Consider the following 24,399-nt stretch of genomic DNA (forward strand, 5'->3'; position numbering starts at 1 on the left):
CTCTTTAGTGTCCCTTTAACGAAGTTAACTTGATTCTCTTGGTGATATGGTAATTAACTGAACTACTGGTATATATAGTCTCTAGGTTGTTCTGTACTAATCATTTTTCAGTGTTCATTCTAACTTCGGTTTTGCTCTTTCTCTTATGACGTTTTGTATGCAGCGTTTCAAAATGCGTTACTCCTGCAATGATCTCGATGAGATCGGCACTATTGTTGAATAAATAAATAAATAAATAAATAAATAAATAAATAAATAAATAAATAAATAAATAAATAAATAAATAAATAAATAAATATGCACCAGTGTTCGTTGTGCGACAGGTTTCAAATCACGAGAGAGAGAGAGAGGGGGGGGGGGGGGCTTAATTACCGCAGTGACTGAGGGGGCACGACGGTCGGGTCTTTTATATTTATACTAGTAAGGGTCTTCCGTCCGCCGATGTATAATGTTATCGCTGCTTCGTTACGTTTTGTTTAGTGGGCGATAGAACGCTGAGCCTTTGTTAACGGGGTCTAACCGGGTTTTTCTCATTTAGCGCCTATTGCTCAGACTTGGCAGTTATGAAATTACAGTAGATAAATTACGTTTTGCTGTAACGAGTAACCTAACGAATTACATTTGCGGGCTGGTAATTTAGTAACATAATGAATTACTTCCAGGAGAAAATTACTCATTAATTTCCTAATTACTTTTGACTAACAGAATGTCTGCTTCCCTTATGGCATATGAAGTTGACCCAAGAAAAAGGAAATAATAATTGGAAGGACAAGTTAATCTGAGTGCCATATCTCAAGCGTAGGTTCTCTGATATTTCAATGTTTATATGTGTTGGGTCCCCGCCACGGTGGTCTAGTGGTTATGGCGCTCGACTGCTGACCCGAAGGTCGCGGGATCGAATCCCGGCTGCGGCGGCTGCATTTTCGATGGAGGCGAAAATGTTTGAGGCCCGTGTACTTAGATTTAGGTGCACGTTAAAGAACCCCAGGTGGTCGAAATTTCCGGAGCCCTCCACTACGGCGTCTCTCATAATCATATGGTGGTTTTGGGACGTTAAACCCCAGATATTATTATTATATATGTGTTGGGTGTGTTCAGATAAAAACGTCGGTGCATGTCCGCGGACCCCCTTAAATTTCGCTGAAAAAAAATATATTTCGCGTTTCGAGTCCCCAGGGCCACGAAACCATTGTTAGTATTGCGAAAAAAAATTTGCCTTAGTAAAAAAAAATTCGGAAGTATCCACTCAGCAGAACCGCTTTTTTGCGAATTGAGGGAAAATGGGATTTTGACGAGGTCTACAAAATAAATATTGTAGCTGCTAGTCTGAAATTGTTCTTGGCATACTAAGAGTAAGGTATGTTTACGAAATATTGTTACCTTGCAGTTTTGTTGCCCGTATTTTATGAAAAACAAAAATCGCAAATACGACACATTGCTCAATAACGCTCTAGTTTCAAATTTCTTTTTCTTCGCGTCTATAATACTCAGAATTTCCAAAGTTTCCCAGAGTGTTTCCACACATTAGTTTAACAATTGTCTTAAATATGACTCCCGGGAATAGTGTCAAGCTCAAACCAAAAATGCATAAGTGAAGGCATGTCTCTAAAAATGCAATACTTTGAAATGCAATAAAAAAAACCATCGTCGAATTTCTTTAATATCCCCAGAATTAAAGCCCAGTGCGTGCTCTAACTGAATCTGTAAAAACATGTGGCATTATTTTTGTGGAATTAGATCATTTATTCTCAAACTCTCTATTAGAGAGTTTGAGAATTGGGGACACAAGACACTGGGTCCCCAAGCTGCGTTGGGTAGGTTGCTCTTGTATTCGGAGGAGCAGCAGAGTTTGAGAGGTGGGTCAAATGCAAGCTGCGTTGGGTCAGACGCACAGGACGCCACACGTGGCGAAATTAAAATCATGCGAGACGCGGGCCATACTGCGTCGTGGCTGGTCGTGGCCCGCGCTGGGTCTGCGTCGTTTCGTTGGCGACCCAAGACGCCTTGGGGACCCCCGCTAGTTTCCGATTTTTGGGCCTTGGAACAACGCGAACGACAGAGCCCAAGAGTTGCATGGTTTCTGCGCATACGCCCTGGCGGCTAGCAAACTTCTTGGGTCCTCAAGCTCCTTGGGGCCCCAATTCTCAAAATCTCTATCGTCTTTATATGGGCCGCTTCTACTCACATTTTGTTGCGAAGCCCGACTTTCGATTTCTGAGCGTAATAATCAACTAGAAGTGATAGAGAAGTAAATAAACAAAGAAACAACGAATCACAACGTAAAAAGTAAAAAAATGAAAAAACGTGCCGAGAAAAAGTAATAATAATAAAACGAAAATATGGAGCGGCCGCCAATCTTCCGAAACACAAAAATGCAACAATGTCTTTTTCAACCTCGATTCGATGCTTGAGTTGAGCGCCAAAAGAAATTTCCTTTCCCGCTCGGAATTCTTCTAATGCACTTTACGCAGAACAAACTAGCGCTACTTTCAGAATATTATAGAAGCTTTGTTTTTCGAGCCTTTGATGTGGACACACTCTGAATATCAACGCCCGTCCGCTCTTGCGATCGTGAGGTGTTTAGTGTGGACACACCGAGCGCTCAATTGCGTTAACCGGTCACGTCCACTGGCATCCTTTCAATAATTCCTCTGTCACGCGCAAAGGGTGATTGCCAATCTTCCTCTTCGGCTGTAGGTAAACAGTCCCCCAAGTAAGACGCGTTCTTGCGGCTTACAAGCACATATAGGCGCGTATGTTGTGAGGAGCAGACCGAGGGTGCTTCACTAGTGAAGAGTTGGGTGAGTTCTTACGACAAGCTATACACACAAGCCGAATGTCCGGTGGTCAAGACCTTGTTGTAGAATCGAGAAGAAAAAAAAACATTTGTGTGCAAATCAATAACGTTTGCTGGCAGGCTAGTTGAAGGTGTATTGTTCGTAAGGATGACGGCACATATTCTGACAGAAAAAAAAAAAGACAGGAGAAAGGTCAGAGTGGTGCTCTTCAAGAGAGATCCACAGTGCTCACTGCCAAGTTTCAACAAAGCTTAGTTGAAAGTCAACTCACTGTCCTGTCTCTTCTTTTCTTTTTCTTTTTTTTATTCCTGTATGAGCGCAGGTGCTGTCATCCTTACGAACAATCGTCTGCGTAAAAGAGCATTTGATTATTTTCATGTGCCGCTGAAGCTTGTGTAATGCCACTTCGTAGGTAAGGTGATGGGATCTCTGTTTTGTGTGTCTATTACAGTGCCCCTTGAGCGACCTGGACGATACGCAGCGTAAAGTGATTTCACTCAGGGATTCAAGGTCGCTGCGAGACTCCGGGAAGTTATTGGTAGTCACGTTGAGCTTACGATTCCCTTAGCTTTGATAATCTGCGAAATTTTTTGTGGGTTCAGCAGACGGATATCTATGAGTCGAAGTTACGAGAAGTACTGAATTTTAGATGAAGTTATTACAACAGTACCTGCGGTGATGTAGTCAAACCATCACACTGCTCAAGTGCTGAGCCATATATTTCGGAACCGTGTATACTGCGTAACATTACTCAATTCTTTAAGTATAATGTACATTGAAGCAACATAACTGAAGTAGTGCACATCCCAACATTACGGAGGTTCCATCACTGGGTCATCTTCATTGTGCATTGTTTTTTGCAGAAGTGTGCATTGTTTCCTAACACGGAAAATTAATTTATTAAGTATTGCATATAATTTTATGATTAATTTAAGATACTAGAACAATACTCACAGCTCTTTTGATCGGCGACCGGCCAGCGTCTCAATAGATACTGCTCTTCATGACTTCTGTGAATGTCTAGACGAAGGCGAGTTGGGTTTGTATTACTAAACAAGTAAACAAGCGCTACAGCTGACACAGGGAATGTCATGCTCCCTTTCTTACGTCAGCTGTCATTTGTTGTGCCATTTCACGACGTCGTCTTCAGTTTTGATCATTTACCTCAATGAAGATAGCGTATTAGAAGATCACCTCTTACAATTAAGAATCAATAATGTAACTGCTACAGATGCATCCATGAATGATAAGAAGGCAGGTGTGTGTATATTCTCTCAATCATTATCCTGGTCACATTCTTTACGCCTTCAGATTATACTCCTGTATTTGAAGCGGAGTTAACGGCAGTTATTTTAGCCCTTCGAAAACTTCCAGCAAATCATTCGACAGATGTTATAGTGACTGATTCGTTATCCGTGTGTTCATCCCTCACTTCAACTTGGGAGTCAGCTATTCTAAACACATATAGATCATTAATCCCCACAAACATTCGGCTAGGGAGGTTGCTATGGGTTCCAGGTCTTCGTGGTATATTTCTAAACGAGATGGCTGGCTCACTCGCGAGAGTATTCATTGATGGCCCAATTTTGTCAGTCGTGCCTCTTACAGCTTATGTTAGAGCGGCGAGGTTCAGAAAATTTTCTCTTTTTGAAGATTCAGAAACGTTTAAAATACCGAAGTCGGAATATTCACACTTGCATATTGCATGGGATAATAAACGGTGTCCCACACGTAAATTGGAAGTATCCGTCACTAAATTGAGATGCTGTATTGAGATGCTTAATTTCTACTTAAACAGGTCTGGTCTGGTCCCATCCTTTTTGTGTCCCAGCTGTAGCGAACCCGAAAATATCGACCATTATCTACTAAGATGTCACCGTTTCAAAAATCAAAGGAAAAAGTGCTTTGAAATACTATTTTAAAAATTAGGAATACCACTGAGTACTCTAAATATCCTCTCCTTTGGGGCTGCTTCATTGGAATTTAGTAACAGGAACGTCTGCGGGGTCCTCTGTGAATTCCTGGGTGACACAATGAGATTACCTTGCTAATTCATTGTTTCTCAATTTATTGTTTCTCATCCCCCTCCCCCCCCCAAACAAAATATTATTTATTTCTTTATTTCCTTTTCTCGTATCACGGCAGTCGCCTTATTCTATTTGAAAAAAGCTTTCCTTTCCCTGACTTTTATTAATGTTCCACTTTACATTAACCGCCGGCTTCTTAGCCAATCCCCCTTTGTGGGTGTGAGCCAAATGCAAGGAACAAACAAGCAAGCAAGCAAGATGAAGACGAAAATTATCAGTCTATCAACATTAAATTACCCATAACATTTTTGCTTTACTATAAATTATCTTTTTCGCATATTCCTTTTATTTTATTTTTTTTTCACAAATTCTACTGCCGCACGCTTCGTGGCCGATCCCCCGTAGTGGGTTGAGCTATTCCCCTAAGGAACCAACCAACCAACGAATCAATACTCGAAATACATTTAAAAAATAATAATGACAAGATCAATTCTTGGCCAATCCCCCGGAGTGGGTGCGAGCCATGTGGCAGAGGGTACAACAACAACAACAACAACAACAATAACAACAACAACGACAACCGGGTGATCTGGCCTCGAACGAAATTTAGCCGAAGCAGAGAACGCAAAGAACGAGTCGTCTCTGTCAGTGAGCGCCGATATTGAGTGAGACCGGGAAAAAAAAAGTAAAAAATAAACGCAGGGAGTGGCCGGTCGTCAGATAATGCACTGGTTTCCAGGTCTGGGCTGGCCCTCGACCTGTTCCGGATATCGTGGCGTCCAAGCCGCGTCGCCATACAGGTGAGGCTGTCGAACCCGGAAACCGGTTTGCTCTGGTAAAGACAGAAAAAAAAAAACAGTTACCACCACCGAGCGCGCTGTTTAAAAGGCCAAAATCTGCCGCTGCCCCAGCGCCAGTGTTGGCTTCTTGGTCGCAGTGTAGCCGCCGTGCCAGCACCACGGACGAGGCACCGCTATGGCTACGCGCGGAAGGGCGTCTGTGGTCTTCGGCGGTCTACTCCTGGTCGTGCTCTCCTCATGCGTCCTCGTAGGCCACGTGACCAGTGCCGCCAGGGTTCCCGTGGAGGGGACGCTGGAAGACGAGGAGCAAGCGAAGGCGTACCTGAAGGACGTCGAAGCGATGCTCACCGAGGTCTGTCTAGACGTCTCCTACGCGCGCTGGAACCACTCGGTCAACCTGACGGAGCACAACAAGAACAAATCTGTAAGCGGAGGTCTATGAACTTCCACTCTAAAGCACGGTGTACCTTCGATGAAACCACTGTATGAGCGAAATATAAATGAACGCATGACCACACACCACGGGCGCCACTGTCACGTGTTCCTTGCGTTCATTTCATTTCACGCTACAGTGGCTTCATCACGTATTAACCAACCAGCCCCGGGACAAGTACCGTAATCATAACAGTGACCTTTGCAGAGGTGTGCTTTCACGTTTAAGGATATGACTCCCGTCCTGGTATGCCTTATATGGGAGCACTGACCTCGATGTCTTAGGTGCTTTCATTCGGGCTGACGATAACTTACACTGAAGTAAACTTTGCAGATGTCATTTGCAGTTAACTGCGACGTCTCCCGCGGTGCCTGGAGCAGCTATTGCCTACTAGATGATCCCTCAAACATTACGCCAGTAGGTCGTATCTTTACAACTAATAGAGTTGTCTGAACCATCAAGAGCACGATGTCTGTCACCATTACGCAACATTCCAGTGTGGCAGTTACCTTTATAGTAGTCGTAGCACCAAATTTGCGAGCTTCAGTTGAGAAGGTGCAAGGTTAAGCTGATTATAAATGTGCGTTCAGGTCGTGGCCCTCCAAGATAAGAGTTTCTATAGAATGCGTCGATCTTGTTGCTCGCCAATGAGAAAAAAAGACGCATATATAAGTACGTCCTTTCTGTTCCTTGACGGCACCCTTTTTAGGTATTTCAGGTTCCTGCACAAAAGCGAAGAAATCCTAAGAATAAGATGCAGTAGAATCTGACGCGGAATTGTTTAAACGAGTTCAAACATTGAATCTATCTATCTATCTATCTATCTATCTATCTATCTATCTATCTATCTATCTATCTATCTATCTATCTATCTATCTATCTATCTATCTATCTATCTATCTATCTATCTATCTATCTATCTATCTATCTATCTATCTATCTATCTATGTTTTGTGATGCGCGTTGGTTGCTCGCTGCCTCGCATGCAAGAGGGTAAGCTGCGCTCGCAGCAACCCTGATTCGTGGTTTTTCAGAGCAGTGTCACTTCGTTAGAGCGCGAGCTATCTGAGGAGGATAAAACGGGACGTCTACTCCTCGTATTTAATAATAATAATCATCATCATCTTAAGTTTCTATTTTGTTCTTCGTCAAGTTTCTGTTTTGTTTTTGTTTTCCAGATTGACGCGAGTCTCAAGATGAGCCGCCTCAACAAGGAAATATGGAAGAACGTAACCAAATTCAAGTGGACTACATTCAAGGACGAACAGACCCGCACTATCTTCAAGCGAACGTCTGTGCTGGGCAGCGCGATACTACCAGACGATGAAAAACGGGAGGTATGACATTAAGCGAGTTGGTGTCGATTCACTTCTTAAATCCACGCATTCAAAGAACGATCTAACGCATACGTTAGACCATATGCGTAAATCACACGTGCGCTTCACTGTATTGCACGCTCGTCCAACTAATGGCGGCACCTGTCGTGTTTAAAACGAAGACAAAATTCTAGCTGCACATGCTGCGGCTTCTCTTATGCGTGTTTATATAACGAGAGCCGATTCTGCATTTCAAACTTCATATCGCAAGCAAACTGCGCTTGCACACGTTGTTTGCAGAAATGACCACGACGCCTTCAGCTGGTCGAGCTCCAACGCGAGAAGGCTAGCTTTGCAATAACGATGACGCCCCCATTGCTCGTAAGAGCAAACTGCAGCCAATCCTGATGCTCGACGTATCATTTGCGAAAGTGACCAGACAATGGCAAAGACTGCTTACGAACCATAAAGCCTTATGAATTCGACCCCTCAATACGAATGAAATGTAAAAGGGCACCACTCGCTCTGAAAGCTTGTGTGATGCTTAGCTGAGGTCGAGGAAGCGGGGTTGAATCCTGGCCACGGCGGCCGCATTTCGATGGAGGCGAAATGCAAAAAACACCCGTGTGTCTGGATTTAGGTGCGCATTAAGGGAACCCCAGGTTGTCAAAATTAAGTCGGAGTATCCCACTATCGTAGTTTCAGCTCGTAAAACCCTATAATTTTATTCAATTTTCATTGAAAGGAAAATGCTCAATTTAATTTTCAGTGACAACCATGGAAAAGGCTCACGGGCATTGGTTATAGAAAAATGCGTTGATGAGGGATTACTTGGGCTTCACAGGCGCCTCCTATACCTTCGAAAGTGTGGTAACCAAGCCATAAAAAAGGGTCGATCCCTTTTTCGTAGGAATCGGTCATAACGCGAACTTGAAACGCGACTTCATAGGGATAGCTGCTGCCTGTTTGATCTTTAAAAATGCAAGCGTATAAATGTGCACAGTGCATATGTTGGGAAATATGGCGGCAAAGAACAACAGAAATTTGAGCTACACTCTGAGAAAGAAAAAAAAAATAGTATGTGTGACTCCTTTCGGTGAGTCCTGCCTTGTCACGTATATGACTCTCTTTAAAGAGACACGTTAACTCCCTTTTGGGCCCCACGACTCGACAGGATAATAATCTTCAAAGAGAGTTCGCGTGTCTCTTTAAAGAGAGTCATATATTAAGAAAGTCAGAGATTCGGTCTTTAAGACAGTCTTCGGACCCAAAACAGAGTTAAATCTCTTTTTTTTTTGTCTTTTGAGAGTTCATGTGTCTGTTCAAAGAGAGTTGTATGCGTTGTAAGTCAGGGTTCCCGAAAAAGAGTCAAATGACTCTATTTTTTTCTGAGAGTGTAGTTGGTAAGGGTTCATCATAATAGAATGCGATGTCTTGTTCTGTTCTCTTGTGTCCGTGTTTGCACATCCTGATTTATTTTATGATGTATGGCAGCAGGTACAACGCGCCTTATTTGCGAGTACATTGTAGATACCATGAAGATCCTTTAAAATATCCTTGTCTTTTCAACCAATGCTGCGGTGCGCACAGCGTGACATGTCTTCCTGGGCCACTTCCGCCCACTTTCTGTGCGAAGTCCTCGATGTCAACCATAACTTATGACAGAACTTTTCTATGCAGCCTTAACGAAAAGTTAAGTGAAAACTGGAACTCTATCAAGAGGCCGTAAGTGAACAGAAACCTGAAGTTAATTGAGCGGCATGTAACAGCTGACGCGAGAAAATCAGCGCGCTCTTTACGGACGCCATTTCCATGACGGAAATGACGTCAGTGAATCCTTAGTGTAGCCTTGCACAAAACACGTTCGTGTGAAAAATACAGGTTACAATTCGAGGACACCAGTTGGCCATGTGAATCTTAATTGTACGTGCAACAAAAATAGTATGCATACCACTTAAAATAAAGAATGCGCGTCTATGTAGTTATCTGCAACAATTGCATCACTTAGCGATTTAACTTCTACTAAACGCCGTCTTGCGCTAATATTCCCGGTAGAAAAGCCCGTGCACTACACCGTAATGAATATTAATAATTAATAACGTGTTATATTTTGAATAAGTAATGCATTTTATTGGAATGCTCAGCAGTTGTTGAAGGAAAACGTTTTCGCGTTTTGTGAAACTTTTGGTTATAGAGGTCACGGCATTTTCGTGACAACGGGAGTAAAAGATGTGGGAGCAACGTTAAACTCGCATTATGAGCTAACTTGACGCCGGCTTTTTTCTGCTTCCAGCTCGTGCAAATAATCGCCGACATGAGTCAAAATCATGCGTCGGCCAAGATATGCCCGTTCAAACGAAATTGCACATCGGCCGAGAAATGTAACATACCCCTGGACCCGGGTAAGTCGGCGTTTCATTCATCACGCCGAGATAAGCTTTACGAAGCTCAATTATACTAACTTTCAGTGCATGTGAATTACACAGCAGTTCGGGGACAGTGTTCCGAACACATTTGCGGAACCAGTGTAAGAACAGTTTCGGGTATTCCCGCGCTATATATAGTTTGCGTGGTTGCGGGATTTGATAACTTCGGAGACGCTCGTTGATCTCTGCGCTTTTCATTGCACCTTTATGAAGGCGAACACTCACGGGCATCTATATTGTACATCTGTTCATGTCTGAATGTGCGCGCTTGGTACACCATGCTTGTGAATTTAATTGCTTAGTGATTATTCATTGACATATGTCTATACGGCCAGTAAAACTACACTCCTTACATCATGCAGTACTTTAATAATATATACATTGCTATCGATATCAGATTTCCGCCTTCCGGACGAAACAAAGACTTCTTCAAAAATGTTTGTCATTCATTTGGTTTTGGTATTTCATCCGACTATTCTTAATATTGCTTATTTATTCGCTTGTTTGTTCGTTCGTTCGTTCGTTTTGGCTTTTAAGTACTGGACTTATTGTTTCTTGTGGACGTCTAACGTTAATTTCTCGGTGGATATCTTATCGCGTTAAGCTTTCTCCTTTTGGCTTATTTATCATATCTTTGTAACTGAATCAACCATTCTGCTTATTACAAAGCTGCAGATCTTTCTCTTCGACAGTGCTAGTCTATGCCTTGTGGCACAGTTTTCGAGAAGGGTATTTACGGAGGGCACAACGCCGTGTGGCAATGTGACAATGAAGTAGTGAAGTTGACGGTCCTCATCGGAATAGCGCGTCGTCCCGTGTCCTTCTTCTTCATACCGTATCGCGCCCTTCTGTTTATCATGAATGAAGTAATTATAAGCGTAGGATGGCATTTGATACTCAAACACAAACTTAGGTGGCACTTTATTTGTGACGGAACAGCTATGGGCAGTCCAACGGCCCCGCGACGCAGCAGAGAGACTTGGTCTTTCTCTTCCGACGTGGGAGCGGCCCGCAACGTGCTAGGGCGCGTTCCGAGGGACCAAAATAAAGTGTATTCATCCATCCAATCATCCATCCAATACGCTGCAGTGAGCACAGTCTTAAGTATTCTACTAAACGAAACCCAATAATGATGAAGGGAGCTTACACTAAGCGCTACACTACCAACTGAACATTATTTATAAAGTAAGAAGCCTAAGTAAAAAAATTGAACCAGCAAAAAAAGAAAAGAAGAACAAACGTGACCGACAATCATATGATCCCGATTGCGGGATTATATGTATTGTTTTAAGAAGCTTGCTTTGTTCACATTTTGTTCGGTACTGTACCACATGCGAATGCCAACCAACGTTTGAAAGGACCATGAGTGTTGTACATAGCTATGGCATCATGACAAGATCACAATACGAATTGACATGCTTGATGTATAGCGCTGAAAGACGAACACTTAGACACAGCAAAGCAAAGTCTTCTTTCAGCGCCGCATCAACCATGTCAATATTCCAACTAGTCCAACTTTCCGTTTTAGTGCACATGACATCGCCTTTTCACTTGGTGCCCCAATACATTGATATGGGCCGTGTCATTGGATATGGGACTTGTGGATTTCATTCGGTAGGAGTGCACACGGTGTCATATCTCTATTACTAGTTTATAATAGGCACTACACTACTGGGCTACCTCACGCTCACTGCGCATGCGCAGTTATATCGGCTCTCGCATGGTGATCGACTCGCGTGAGTGATTTTTGCAAACACGACAGTTATAAAGGACACGCTGGAGGATTCCCGCAACTACGAGGAGCTCCTGCACGTGTGGAACGAGTGGCGCAAGGTGTCGGGCAAGCCGGTCAAGGAGAAGTTCCTCCGATACGTCGAGCTCGAGAACAAGGCCGCAAAGCTCAACGGTCAGTGCATTTTCGTCGGGTTTGCATTTATTTATTTATTTATTTATTTATTTATTTATTTATTTATTTATTTATTTATTTATTTATTTATTTATTGAGGATATATCTCAGTCTCTTGTTGGCGCAGGCAGGAGGGGTAAAATTATAAAACAAGGATCATCTACAAGCATCAGAAGAGAGAAAAACAAACAAACAAACACTCACATCTCAATTGCAATGTTAACAGATCAAGTAATAATTAGATCTATCGAGTCGTCAGTGCTTAACAATGATAATGGGCGTGCGTTCCATTCTTAAAGGGGCCCTGCAACACCTTTCTTAGTTATATTGGAATAGTCTCATTACTGACGTATGACTCTTCACGAGTCATATGCCGCAAAAATTTTTCGAATCCGTCAAGTCTAAGTGGTGTTAACAAATTATAGAGATCACGTTCCGCAGCTTTCTCCCTCAACTGAACGCCGCGAGCGCGCGCAGAGGAGCGAGGCTCCGCCCAAGAGCGCCGGCGGAGTTTTTTTCTTCATTTTTTTCTCTCTGGACGTCTGGGCGCAACCACGTGGTCTGCGCCGCCACTTCCGGTCGGCTTGCGTCGTTCTCGTCGAGCGGAGCCGATCGCCCTGTGTATCGCGCGTGTTTGAAAACTGCGCGTCGCATTGGTAATGTTGGGTGTGCACCTCGAACGCCGTAGCCGTAGTGTTTTCATCGCTCTGCCAACCATGGAAGCAAATCTGCGCGCTCGTTTGGAACGAATGACAGCTGAGATCGGTTTCGGCCCATACTCCGATACACCGCCTCGTAAGACGGCACTGGCAGACGACCCCGAAGCGCCGCCATTACCGGACGCCAGCATTGCTATCGGAGACACGCTGCGCCCGTGCCTCGGTCGGTCGTGAGAACTAGCTAGTGAGAACGTGCCGACGATGCAGTTCTCAGCTGACGAGGCAACACTCGAACGGCTGCCACTCTCAACGGCAACCGGCGATGGTCAAAAGCACAGAAATATTCACGTTTTCGGCGCTGCGCATGGCGAAGAAAACGGAACCACGCAACTACGCTCAGACGAGCTGTCGGTGAGACCGGAAGTGCTGATATTAATGTTTGTTCGGTGTTTTTAACGCGATAACAGAATATAAACATACATATTATCTACTTATTGAACTCAAAATTAACAACGAAAGTAATAATGAGGGTGTTATCGTGATTATAACATCAGCCAATGGTGGAACTGCCGACAATCGCGTCATATTTTGCGGACTAATACATCATTTGTCGAGTGAAGAGGGAGCGATTTTCAGCTGACTTTGAGAATTTATTGTAAATTCCAGGCCGTGCGCATCGCTGTAATATTTGGCTCGCGTGTTCTCGGGAGCCTCGACTACCGATCGGTAGCGCTTTTTGAGCATGCTCGAAAAGTGTTGCAGGACCCCTTTAAATATAGTGGGGGGGGGGGGGGGGGATTTTGAAGGAGTTTGTCCTTGTTTAATAAGGCGTTAAGGATTCAGGATGACGACATGTGGTTAGTCTTGGTGTCAATATGACGTCAACCACGCTAACGCCAGCCTATTCGTACCATGTGCACTCGCATGAATCTTTGCTTTTCCCACTGTGCGGACTACCTTAATTTTTAAAAAATTAGACAGATCCCACGCCTTGTGGGAATCGGTTTCATGCGAAGCAGTCAGCGAGTTGTTCTATGCTGCATTTCTTTTTTTTTTTTTTTTTTTGCTCTGAGCCCAGCGTTACGAGGTGTATCGAAGTATTTTTGGGGTGTATCGAGGTGTATCGAGGTGTATCGTGGCGACAGGTTGTTTCTCAATAGCTTCCTGCAGTGCGCGCACACCCCCATAGCCACGGGATACTCGTAATGGCACGTTGTTTCATTGAAGTGCTACACGATAAAAACGACATCTCTCATGCTAAGGAGCAGTGCACGAGGTAGCCAGAATGTTTTTTCGGGGGGGGAAAGGGGGGGGGGGGGCGTTAACCGCTTGTTATGCATGTTGGTACGTGTGTTTGTATGCGTGTATATTAAACATGCAAAATTGGAAAATTTCGGCGGGGGGGGGGTGCTTGAAACACCCAACACCATGTGCATGACATGCCCCGAGATTATAGAGGCAGTGGAAATCGCGAAAGCGGGAGCTTCTTCTATCAGCACAGCATGTATTGACCTAACGGAAAAGAGTGCTTGCATTCTTAAACAAAACGCAGCGGCGTGGCTCCTCACGTGTGAATGTATAGCATTTCAAGTGCTTTAATCAATCTGCTCCCGCCTCGCAGTTATCGCTGCACTTGATTTTGCTTTGTCGGGCCAGCGAGGACTCTGAGCGCTTATACGTCTAATAAACATTCTGTTGGAGGTAAGCGCATCGTCTTGTCGTCACTTTCTTTGTCTGACTTTTTTGTGCGCCACAAGCTTCACCAACAAGCCCATTCTTAAGTCATTTCAACCCCCCTGGCTACGCCAGTGTTACCTTTTCACAATACGAAAACCACCGCTGTTACCGTGAGAAGACGCTTGGTAAGACAGGAAACGCGCCGAAAAGAAAATACAGCTGGCAACGCTGCCTTGAGATTATTGCACCAACTTTTCGTGACGTCGCAGCTAGCTTTGGGCGGCGTCAGATTAGGTCTAGATAATTATTTATCGGTAAAAATGAATTGCAATCGTGTTATGAGAGAGTCAGAGACTTAAGACTGTCAGTTTCAGGCAATTATTTTTTCGGCTAATTCGGCCAAAATACGAGAAAGGAAGTTTCAAGATCCGTGACGACACAGTGACATCCAGGTGTTTGAGTTTCGGCGCGAAATTCAAAGATGAGACGTTAACCTTCATTTCCTCTTCGAGTGATGAACCTGCAATGATGAAATAAACCGAAACAATGTTCTTAACGAATACTTTATTGGTCTAAACTAATTGAATATATATGCTGTACATTTAACGCGAGCAGTGTGTGAGTGAATAACTTTAATAAGTTCCTGCAGGTTTCCGGGCTGGGTTCCCGCCTAGGAGTAATACATTGTTATAGTTTTTCATTGTGTCATGTGTATATTAACGCCAAGTTCTTGTGTTACAGTCAGAATACTTCTTTCTGCTGTTGCTTGTTGTTGTTCAAGTAGTACTACAGTTTCTTCTTTGTATTTGTTAACATATTTGATTATTATGAATTTGTACTTTTACCGGTGTACGCGTATAGTTATAGATTCTATCTATGTTAATAGCAAGCAGGCCATAGTACGCTGGGTAAACATTCTGCTTTTAATAAAGAACTTTCTGTCTCTCTAGAGAGACAGAAAGTTCTTTATTAAAAGCAGAATGTTTACCTCTCTCTATATATAAATATTTATTTATTTATTTATTTATTTATTTATTTATTTATTTATTTGTTTATTTATTTATTTATTTATTTATTTATTTATTTATGTATTTATTTATTATAGAAAAACATTTCCTGCTGTCTGTGCAAAGACTTGTATTTCTTACAAAAGTGTGATTATATGTGACTCATTTGTAATCCTAAGTTTTTCTATGCTGTGGCATGTTGCCATGTAAATGGTCTCCTGGGCGCCATCAAACAGCTTGATTTATTATTACTTTTTGCGGCTTTTAGCCTAGGAGCCGATCCGGGATAATGTCTATTCCATTCTGGTAAATAAACAGAATGAAATTATTCTCCAGGCTTCGAGGACGCCAGCCAGATGTGGCAGGAAACGTACGAGTACGAAGGATTCGAAGAGAGCATGGCGCGTCTGTGGAAGCAGTTGGAGCCCCTGTACAAGCAACTGCACGCTTACGTCAGGGCAAGGCTGATCGACGTCTACGGCGACAAGATCAAGGCCGACGGCCCAATACCCGCGCATCTGCTCGGTAAGCATGCAGTCATGTTGCTTGCTGTGCTCTGTGACACGTAACTAAAACAGCCAGACACGAACAAGCGTACTTGTTAAGGCTCTTAGTTAAATTCATGCCGCGTTATGTCAAAGTTACTTTCAACGGATATTTCTGATTCATAATCAATATCCCTTTTTTTTTCATATTCACTATAGTATGGCGGCCACTCCTGCAGCAATGCCGTGTCACATGTTACGCTTCAAATTCTCTAACTTTATTTATAGTGCATAATTTCTACAGTTCTCTGATATGCCTTCTTCCGTTGAAATGAATTGCTTTATGGCTGAAGATCTTGTAATTTGTGAGTGCTTTAAGAATAATGACAGCGAGATGCGTTTAACTGTGACAAGAACACAAAACGGTGCCGCTTTATTAGTCAGAAGAGCACACGGACACTTTGTGTGCCTTCAGAAATGCGATGAAAAATTCGTAAACGGGGTGCGCTGCAGCCGACGTTTCGACAAGCGGACTTGTGTTCTTCAAGGCTGCAACTGCTTTCGTCCGCTTGTCGAAACGTCGGCTCCAGCGCAAAAAACCATGTTTACGCCTTTTTCACTGCAGGCTTCCATCTTGCCCTGACTCCTGCCTTTTCTCAGAAATGAGATAATTATATAGTTAATAATTATAACAGTGTTTTAAATGGGGTCTGCGACTAAAGCCTTCTCCCCCGTCATTTTTTTTTTTTTTTTGTACAGGTGCGAATAAAAGCTAATTCTATGTCTCTCTCGGTAATGTGCCGCCGGCGTTAAAACATTAGGGACCACTAGGTCCCTGAAAACTTTGAATTTCCCAGTAATTTGTGTCTGTATTTGGTAGAACTGTACAAGTGTATGTTGTAAGCACGTTTTAGAACGGGCCGGAAATTTTCATTCAAGGCTGCCCGCCGAAGCAGCGGGGATACTGAGCTTTTTCTTAATGAGAACTAACAGACAATAACGCCAATGAAAGTATAGGGGGTGATATCTAGTATTTAGAATGTGAATGTGAAGAAAGTAAAGTGGACGAAAAGATAACTTGCCGCCGGCAGGGACCGAACCTGCGACCTTCGACTAACGCGTCCGATGCTAAACTCTCGGCGCCGAGGGTACACATTCTACCGACCGTTTATTCCTCTGTTTCTATCTGTCGAGCGTTTTTTCTGTTCTTTACGCGCTATGAAGCGACCTATCCGCAAGTCGAATACGATTTTCGGCATGTTTTCTGCGCAGTCAAATGACCCAGAAAAAGAACTGCGATGTGGGCGAGTTGGTGTGTGTTCCTCTACACTTGCCTTCCTTCACTGCATTGCCGTTTTTCAGCACTTACGTGCTTGTTTTGCAGATTGTGTAGATTGGCCCAATAGAAACTCTGGCGACGCAGACACCGTATATTCTCGCATATTACCCGCCCCTGCATGTAACCTGCACCCCCAACTACAAACCCCGGAAAAATGAACAACGGATATATATATATATATATATATATATATATATATATATATATATATATATATATATATATATATATATATATATATATTTATTTATTTATTTTTCACGTATTGCTTTGAAGCCGCCTTCCTTGCAGTACCGTGAAGCCAACTTGTGCGCCGAAATTCACGCATAACTCGCAACCCGACTTTATTTCCGGATTTTTTTTTTTGTGTACCTTGGGCAGGTTATACGCGAGAAAATACGGTAAACGCCCCGGCGGCGCTACTGTGACGGGATAGTAGGGCCGGCTCTAAAATATATGACGTCAGTGCCCTTGAACGTTCCGCCGTTGAGCTCTTGACATCAACTGAGAGTCAATAATAGCACCGCCCTTATAGCCACTGCGCTTCACATAGCACCACGGCAATCCTTGAGAAGGGTAGCCTCTTTTCCACTCGATGGGTGGATCTCTGATTAACTCGTTGTAGTGAATGAGTAAACCTCATGTATAATAATAAGCATCTTTTGAGAAATCTGGCGGTAAAAATATTTCGAACGTTTTTTCTTTCATACTTTGGTTTTTTTTTTCCCCGTACTGCAGTATTTTCTCTTTTCACTTGGCGGTAGTATACGAGGCATGATATCCTGACATAAAAAAAAGCACAATCGCACCTTTCATTCTTTCACTCGTGACAGGCACCACCAGTTATCTTGTCGACGCATTACCGATGACCCTCCTCTTTCGACAAATCCCGCTAAATATCAACTTACAATACCACCTACGCATCGCCCTGTCGTCTCCTAATCTGGTGTCTCGTCCTCGGCGCAGTTTTTTATTCTAAACGTAACACCTACACACATTTTATCTTTAATCTGCACCGCTGTCCTCCTCAAAGATTTTCAGCTATTAGCTTTCGTTCCGTTGTTCGCTGCATTATACCTATAGGCTTTTTTTCCCGACTCTCACCTGGCATTCCGCGAGTCCCCGCTTCACCGGTGATAGCAGTTCTCTGCACAGTTTTATCGTTTGAGTATACGGAATGTCTCGAGTGTTCCAAGGCGCCCTAACCTGCAGGGCCCGTATTCACAAAAACGCCTTACGCTACAAATTTTAGTAAGAGGTTATTTCAGCCAATCACAATGCGGGACATATGATTAGCGAAGCCAGCTGACCAATCGGAAAACGCGCTTACGAAAGACAAGTTTCGTGAATTCGGCCCCAGGTCTTTATACGCACATTGCTGTGTGTTTTGTTTCCTTTCTCTTTATTTCTATTTTATTGAATTTTGCATGTCCTCGCAAAAATCCTGCACTGTCTTTACGTTAAGCGCAAGGAGAACATGAGGACATAAAAGAAGACGAGTAGGCACAGCGTGTGTCGTCTTTTGCGTCCCCGTGTTTCCTTGCGCTAAACACAAAGGTATTCAGTGTCCACTAGCCCGCCAGTCGGTTTTATTGGATCCTGTGCCAAATGCAGCCAATTTAACATGCATTGATAAGCGCAGCGTCGCTGACCACATCCACATCCACCGTTACTCAGCGTTGAAAAAATAACAGCCGAGTCGCAAGATGTAGTAAAACAAGCTCTTTCACTAACATTCAGTGTCATTTCTCGCTGTACTCTACAGGTCACATTCACTCACAACATTGGAACGCCCTAAACGAGATTACCAAGCCTTTCCCAAACAAGAAGGCGGTGAACATAACAGTCACAATGAGAGAAAAGGTAAGCGGTCTGTTCGCGGTCTGTTACTTGGATATTACGGTGCAAAAGCGACAGTGCGCGGTCACCCGCGGCGGTGGTCGGGTGGTTATTGTGCTGACTACTGACCCGAAGGTCGCGGGATCGAATCCCGGCAGCGGCGGCCGCATTTCGATGGTGGCGAAAATGCTAGAGGCCCGCATACTTAGATTTAGGCGCACGTAAGACCACCAGGTGGTCGAAATTTCCGGAGCCATTATAATCCTGTCGTGGCTTTGGGACGTCTAACCCCAGCACTTATTATTATGACAGTGCGTGGCCACACCGGAACGTTTTACTGTTCAAATGTCGACGTACTGCTTACAAATCGTTAATGGACGATTGACGTATTAACTACTATTAGCGCTCTGCACTTTTGGCTATCGCTATAAGATTCCTAAAAGCTATAATGCGAGGCCATAATGGCGCGGCGATGAAGGAGGCGATGCCTCCTGCTTGAATTTCTCGCCAGACTGGACAGAGTGCACGATATGGGACGTCATGAATTTCAATTGTCTATTTTCGCGCTGAGGTTGCCAATAGAACAACATTACATAATAATATCAAGTTGACTATTTGGTGCATTTAACAGAAACGTGAACTTTATTTATCGATTAACAAATTACGGAGTACCGATATAACATTTTGCTGATATTAACGTTAATATTATTTACCTTAAATTAGGTCTGGGACCACTAAATCCTATATAAAAAGGCTCGCAAGTCCCCCCCCTCCCCCCTCCCAGAGCACCGTTGATAGTAAACTTTTTTCAATATAACCATTTTAGGAAGAGGTGTGTCGTGACGTCATCGCGGAGTAGGTAGACACGTGGGAGCAATACATTGTGACGTTTTGGCGCTAACCGCCACACGGAAAGTGCATGGACATCGGGGACAGAGATCAGCTCACCTTAGGCCAGAAGATTTATTTAGCATACTGAATTACCTGCTTACTTGAAATACGAGTGCTTGTCCGTGTGTTAAGTCCTCGTTTATGTTGCGCACTCGTATTTCAAGCAAGCAGAATGGATCACCAACTAGCGCAGTCAGCCATTTTGACTGAATTAGCGGTCGAATTTATTGTAGACATTACTGCTGTAATGAGCCTTGCGTAAACAGGCTCGAAGTTTGCTCACAACAGTGATTTGCCTCGTATTTCTCTCTCAGTACATATAGCCACTTCGGCTTCCTGCCCTCGATGTTATCCTTCCCCATCCTGCTGCCTTAAGAATGATGGGAAGGCTTCATTATTTGGAAGTTGTCAGCGCACACACTATACAGACAAGGACGTCAGGAAGGAAGACAAGCCAGCTCGCTTGTTTGTCTATTGTCTATTGTGTCCTTGTCTATTGTGTGCGCGCTGCAAATTTCCTCGTAATGATTTCATACCAACTCGCCCAGTTTTTTGTACTTTTACACGGGAAGGATACCCTTTTGACCGATGACGATTAATCGTTTTGCAGGATTGTGTTTATCGATCAATCGTTCGTCGATATTGGCATCTTTAGTATTTACATTTATTATAAAACGATGTACACATATTCATAATTTTAGCGTTAACCCTTTGCGACACGCGTTATGATCCACTCTCTACGAATGCGCGAAATTTAAATAATTTTACGCCAAGGATCGGGACACCGAATTTCAAGCAACTGGAACTGCTAGAATAACTTGTGGTGTATTTTATAGCAATTAAATGTAATTATACAGTATAAATTTTATCCAATTATTGTACAGTTAATCATACTTCAATAGCCTAATTCAAAGACCAGCTAAAATTACTTGAGAGCAGTCTTCTGGCAGCGAGCATTTCTAAAGAGGTAAAAAAAAAGTTTTGTATTTTCTGCAGAAACGCCCCACGTACAAAGTCTCGCTGCACGTGGTATTGCCTTCACCGAAGTGATCGTGTGTAACAAAATATTTCAACCAGAAGTGATATACAGCAACTTTAGGCAGCGAAAATACTCAATTTACCATTGGCTCAGAGTTCGCAGTCTCTTCCTTGCCAATAGTGCACAGAAATGGCAAAAGTAAGTCTCGTCTCCAAATGAGGACGGTGTGTCGCATAGGGTTTAAAAGCATGGAATGCGTACGGGACAATGCTTCAAAAAAGAAGTAAACAATTTATAGTACTGTGTGCTCCACTATGGGAGAGCCCTAGGCCGTCCCACTGGCGAACAAGTAGTTCCCAAAGATGATAACATATTAGCTAGTCAGAACATCGAAAGACCGTTGCATAAGCGGTACGAGTGATGTAGGCTGTTCTACATAAGCTCTCAGGTTTTGCGCACAGTGTATGTGTCCGCTGGGATAGAACTCATCTTATTTTTGCGCCATTTTTGAGGTTTGTCTGGGTGCAATTGACAACTTCGAAATGGCTGTTATCTATTCGGCACACATTCGCACTTACGAATAGCGGCCGTCGGCATGAAGTACCGAATCAAATAACTCACTGTTCGATTCAACATTCGACAACTTCCAAAACGATTCGATATTCGGCACGCTCCTGTTCAGCACTTCTCTCAAGGCATATGCGATTAGGCTCGCGCAAAGCTGAATTGCTTTTAAATGCGAATGCATTTCTCAGTCGGGGTCAGGCGTCGGTGTCCGCGCGCCTCTCCGCTCTCAATCCCTCTCCCATAGCAACAGCTGCGGGCGCACGCGCTTATCCTCGCCCCTAGCAACCGAAGCAGGTGGTGCGGGCGGAGTAGCGGAGAGTGAGTGGAGAGGAGGTGCGCGCTCTGGCGTGTGAGGGCGCTCGCATCGCGGGATCTCGGCGGAGCTCCCACGTGTGTGGAGAGAGTGTAAGAAAGGGTAGGTGCAGTGCTTCGCCGCTCCTTCTCTCGCCGTTCGCTTTCTCTCCTCCCTGCGCCACCGCCTCAAGGCAGTGCGTTTGAAACGCGTTTGTAGCGTTTGTGCTGCCTTGGCACAGTCTGAAAACAGCGCGTTCTAAACGCGTTTGTGCTGCATTGAAGGCGGTGGCAACATCCCCGAGGTGATTACGAACGCACGTAGGAAGCGTTCGTTGAAAGAGGCGCCCAAAAGGGAGACACTTGAGCGCGTCGATGTGTCCAGCTTTACGCCATTAAAATTACTACGCCGTGTGCTCTCGACGCAAGAAATGCATTCGCATTTCCTCACGATTCCCTTCGGGGAGGTGGGGGCATTTTTCCCTCCTGCTTTTTCCTCGTTTTAACGAGACAGCGTTAAAGAGCTCGTTTCGCAGAAATTGCTGAGTCGGCGTCGGTGCAGGCGTCGCTGCTTGTGAGGAAAAAAATCGAGATGCACGCAAATAAATAAATAAATAAATAAATAAATAAATAAATAAATAAATAAATAAGAATCCTCGGCTCGAGTGGGATTCGAACCGAGCCTTTCTGATAGGCAAACACGTGTTTTACCACCTAGCCACGCCACTGATCGAGATTGCTTCGAGAAAAAAATCCTGCACAGGTGCGATGTAGTGCGTGATGTGTATTAAGTGTTAACACATGGAATATTGCGTGGCAGAGAGGTAGAATGGTACCAGACGTCACTCCATGTGAAGCGCGCTGCGAGTGGGTCGTTTAAAGGCCCACCATTTACAAAGCGCTTGGGCATAATTAATCGCGATCATCAGCAACAGCATCAGCGAAGCGTGCAGCTGCATGTATTGCCTTACGAACGCGTATACACCTCGCCGATTCCTAATATGATGAATAATGGCGCAGTAGGCACTTCGCAACATCACGCTAGGCATATATTGTAAGAGAGTTTCAAACGGCAATGTTAAGCGCACAGACGTTCCTTACATCGCCGCGCGGTTGATGTGACCACTGAGAAGCGAAGCCTGGCAAGTGAATGATAACTCCGTGCAAATGGGGCCCGATCACGCTATCGCATTCTATACTCTTCAAGGCGAAGCTCAAGCGTCCTGAAGTTTTTTTAATCCTTGATAATCGTATTTTACAGAACATGACCGTTATCGACATGTTCAGACTCGCCGAAGAGTTCTTCACCTCCCTCGGTCTTCCTCCCATGCCGGAATCTTTCTGGGAAAATTCGCTTCTCGTGAAACCGGACGACAGAGAGGTTGTGTGCCACGCTTCCGCCTGGGACTTCTGTGGCACTGGCGACGTCAGGTGGGCAAGCTAACAACCACCGTATTTTCTCGCTCATAATAAGGTTGGGAGAAATTACAAAATGTCGGGTTGCGGGCTGTACGCAAATTTCGGTGTGCAAGTTGACTTTACCACAATGCACAAAAGGTGATTTCACGGTAATAGGCGGGGGTGTTATTTTAACATTTTTTTTTTTTACCGCGGATTATTATGCGGGTTATATGCAGGGGCGGGTTATACGCCTGGAAACACGTTATATCTATGTCTGCCAGAGAGCATGTCCGATGCTGGGTCTGCGAGGGCGAATCGCACGCGTGACAGCGCACCCGTGAAATACACATTTTCCCGCAGTCTTATCGTTAGCGTTCCTTTAAGCTGAATAAAACAAAACTCAAAACATCTTACAACGGAGCTTATGTTAACTCTTAGTAGAGTATAGCATTCTTCGCCTTGGTGCGCCACATTTTCATAAACGCCAAAATGCGACAGGCAGCAGTTGAGCTCCTTTTATTCAACGTCTGTTCATAGAAGCCGCAACAGAAATCATCATCAAAATCTGCCATGAAACAGAAAGTCACAGAGGCTGCGCAGACCGAGTGAGACCACCGCCTTATTATTTCAAACACTTTGGTAGGCTCTGAAAACGTGCTGCTGAATAAAGCTACTTTCCAAACCAGGGGTCTCAAACACGCGGCCGCATGCGACCCGCGCACATGACTGCCTTCGCCCCATATTATTCGTGAGGCACCCCATGCCGTCACCACATGTTGAAACATAAGTGTGCATCGAAAACTCTACATTTGAGAATCGGCGTCCAGATTTTAGTCATTCTGGGGATTGGTATAGATATGTTTCTCGAGCCTTGAGGCCCGATCCCTTTCAGAAATGACCCATATATGATATTGCAAAAGCCTTCCTTCAAATGGCAACGTTAGCTGACATTTTCTTTCAATAATCCCCTCCCCCCCTGCTCCGAACAAAATTCTTCACTGCCCCGGCACTATAGCGGGAGCAAATTTCGTGACTGCGACCCACTACGTGAGGTGAGTTTGAGACCCCTGATTCTAAGCGGTGAAACTGGCTGGTAAAGACAAGATGGAGGTGCTCTAATCTCAAAATCCCGAAGCCACGTTTCGTGAAGAAGTGTGGTCACGGTGTACGCAACCACGCTTCGTATTCTTCCCGTCCAGGATCAAGCAGTGCACGCAAGTGAAGGCGGACGACCTGCGTGTCGTGCACCACGAGATGGGACACATCGAGTACGACCTTCTGTACGCACGCCAACCCATATTCTTCCGAACCGGAGCGAATCCAGGTATATAGGATTCAGCTCTCCGGCTTAGTAGTACCACGCTGTTTGGGCGCACGCCGGTATCATCATAAATGGCGCCAAACTCGCAAGGAACCTTGTTAACCGATCATTTAAGAGTGACAGCCACGTAGACTTACGATTATCAGTTGATAATCAAGAGCAAATGTTGTCGCAATATTTAAATAAGAAACAAGTCTAAGGATTTTAGGGAAAGGCTTGAAGCGATGAAAAAATGCT

The 24,399-nt window shown here is 44.1% G+C and overlaps 1 protein-coding gene across 1 annotated transcript in view; it reads left to right on the forward strand.

Annotated features, from left to right (window-relative positions):
• Positions 1–24,399, forward strand: part of LOC119395040 (angiotensin-converting enzyme) — a 168,648-nt gene that overhangs the window by 137,971 nt on the left and 6,278 nt on the right. The window contains exons 16-24 of the mRNA XM_037662333.2: positions 3,250–3,336; positions 5,768–6,049; positions 7,237–7,395; positions 9,668–9,776; positions 11,563–11,706; positions 15,386–15,574; positions 18,639–18,736; positions 22,702–22,871; positions 24,041–24,165. Coding sequence (XP_037518261.1) covers positions 3,250–3,336; positions 5,768–6,049; positions 7,237–7,395; positions 9,668–9,776; positions 11,563–11,706; positions 15,386–15,574; positions 18,639–18,736; positions 22,702–22,871; positions 24,041–24,165 — 1,363 coding nt within the window. The remainder of the gene's footprint in view (positions 1–3,249; positions 3,337–5,767; positions 6,050–7,236; positions 7,396–9,667; positions 9,777–11,562; positions 11,707–15,385; positions 15,575–18,638; positions 18,737–22,701; positions 22,872–24,040; positions 24,166–24,399) is intronic.

The sequence above is a fragment of the Rhipicephalus sanguineus genome, chromosome 5, assembly GCF_013339695.2.
Source record: "Rhipicephalus sanguineus isolate Rsan-2018 chromosome 5, BIME_Rsan_1.4, whole genome shotgun sequence".
Taxonomy (NCBI): Eukaryota; Metazoa; Arthropoda; class Arachnida; order Ixodida; family Ixodidae; genus Rhipicephalus; species Rhipicephalus sanguineus.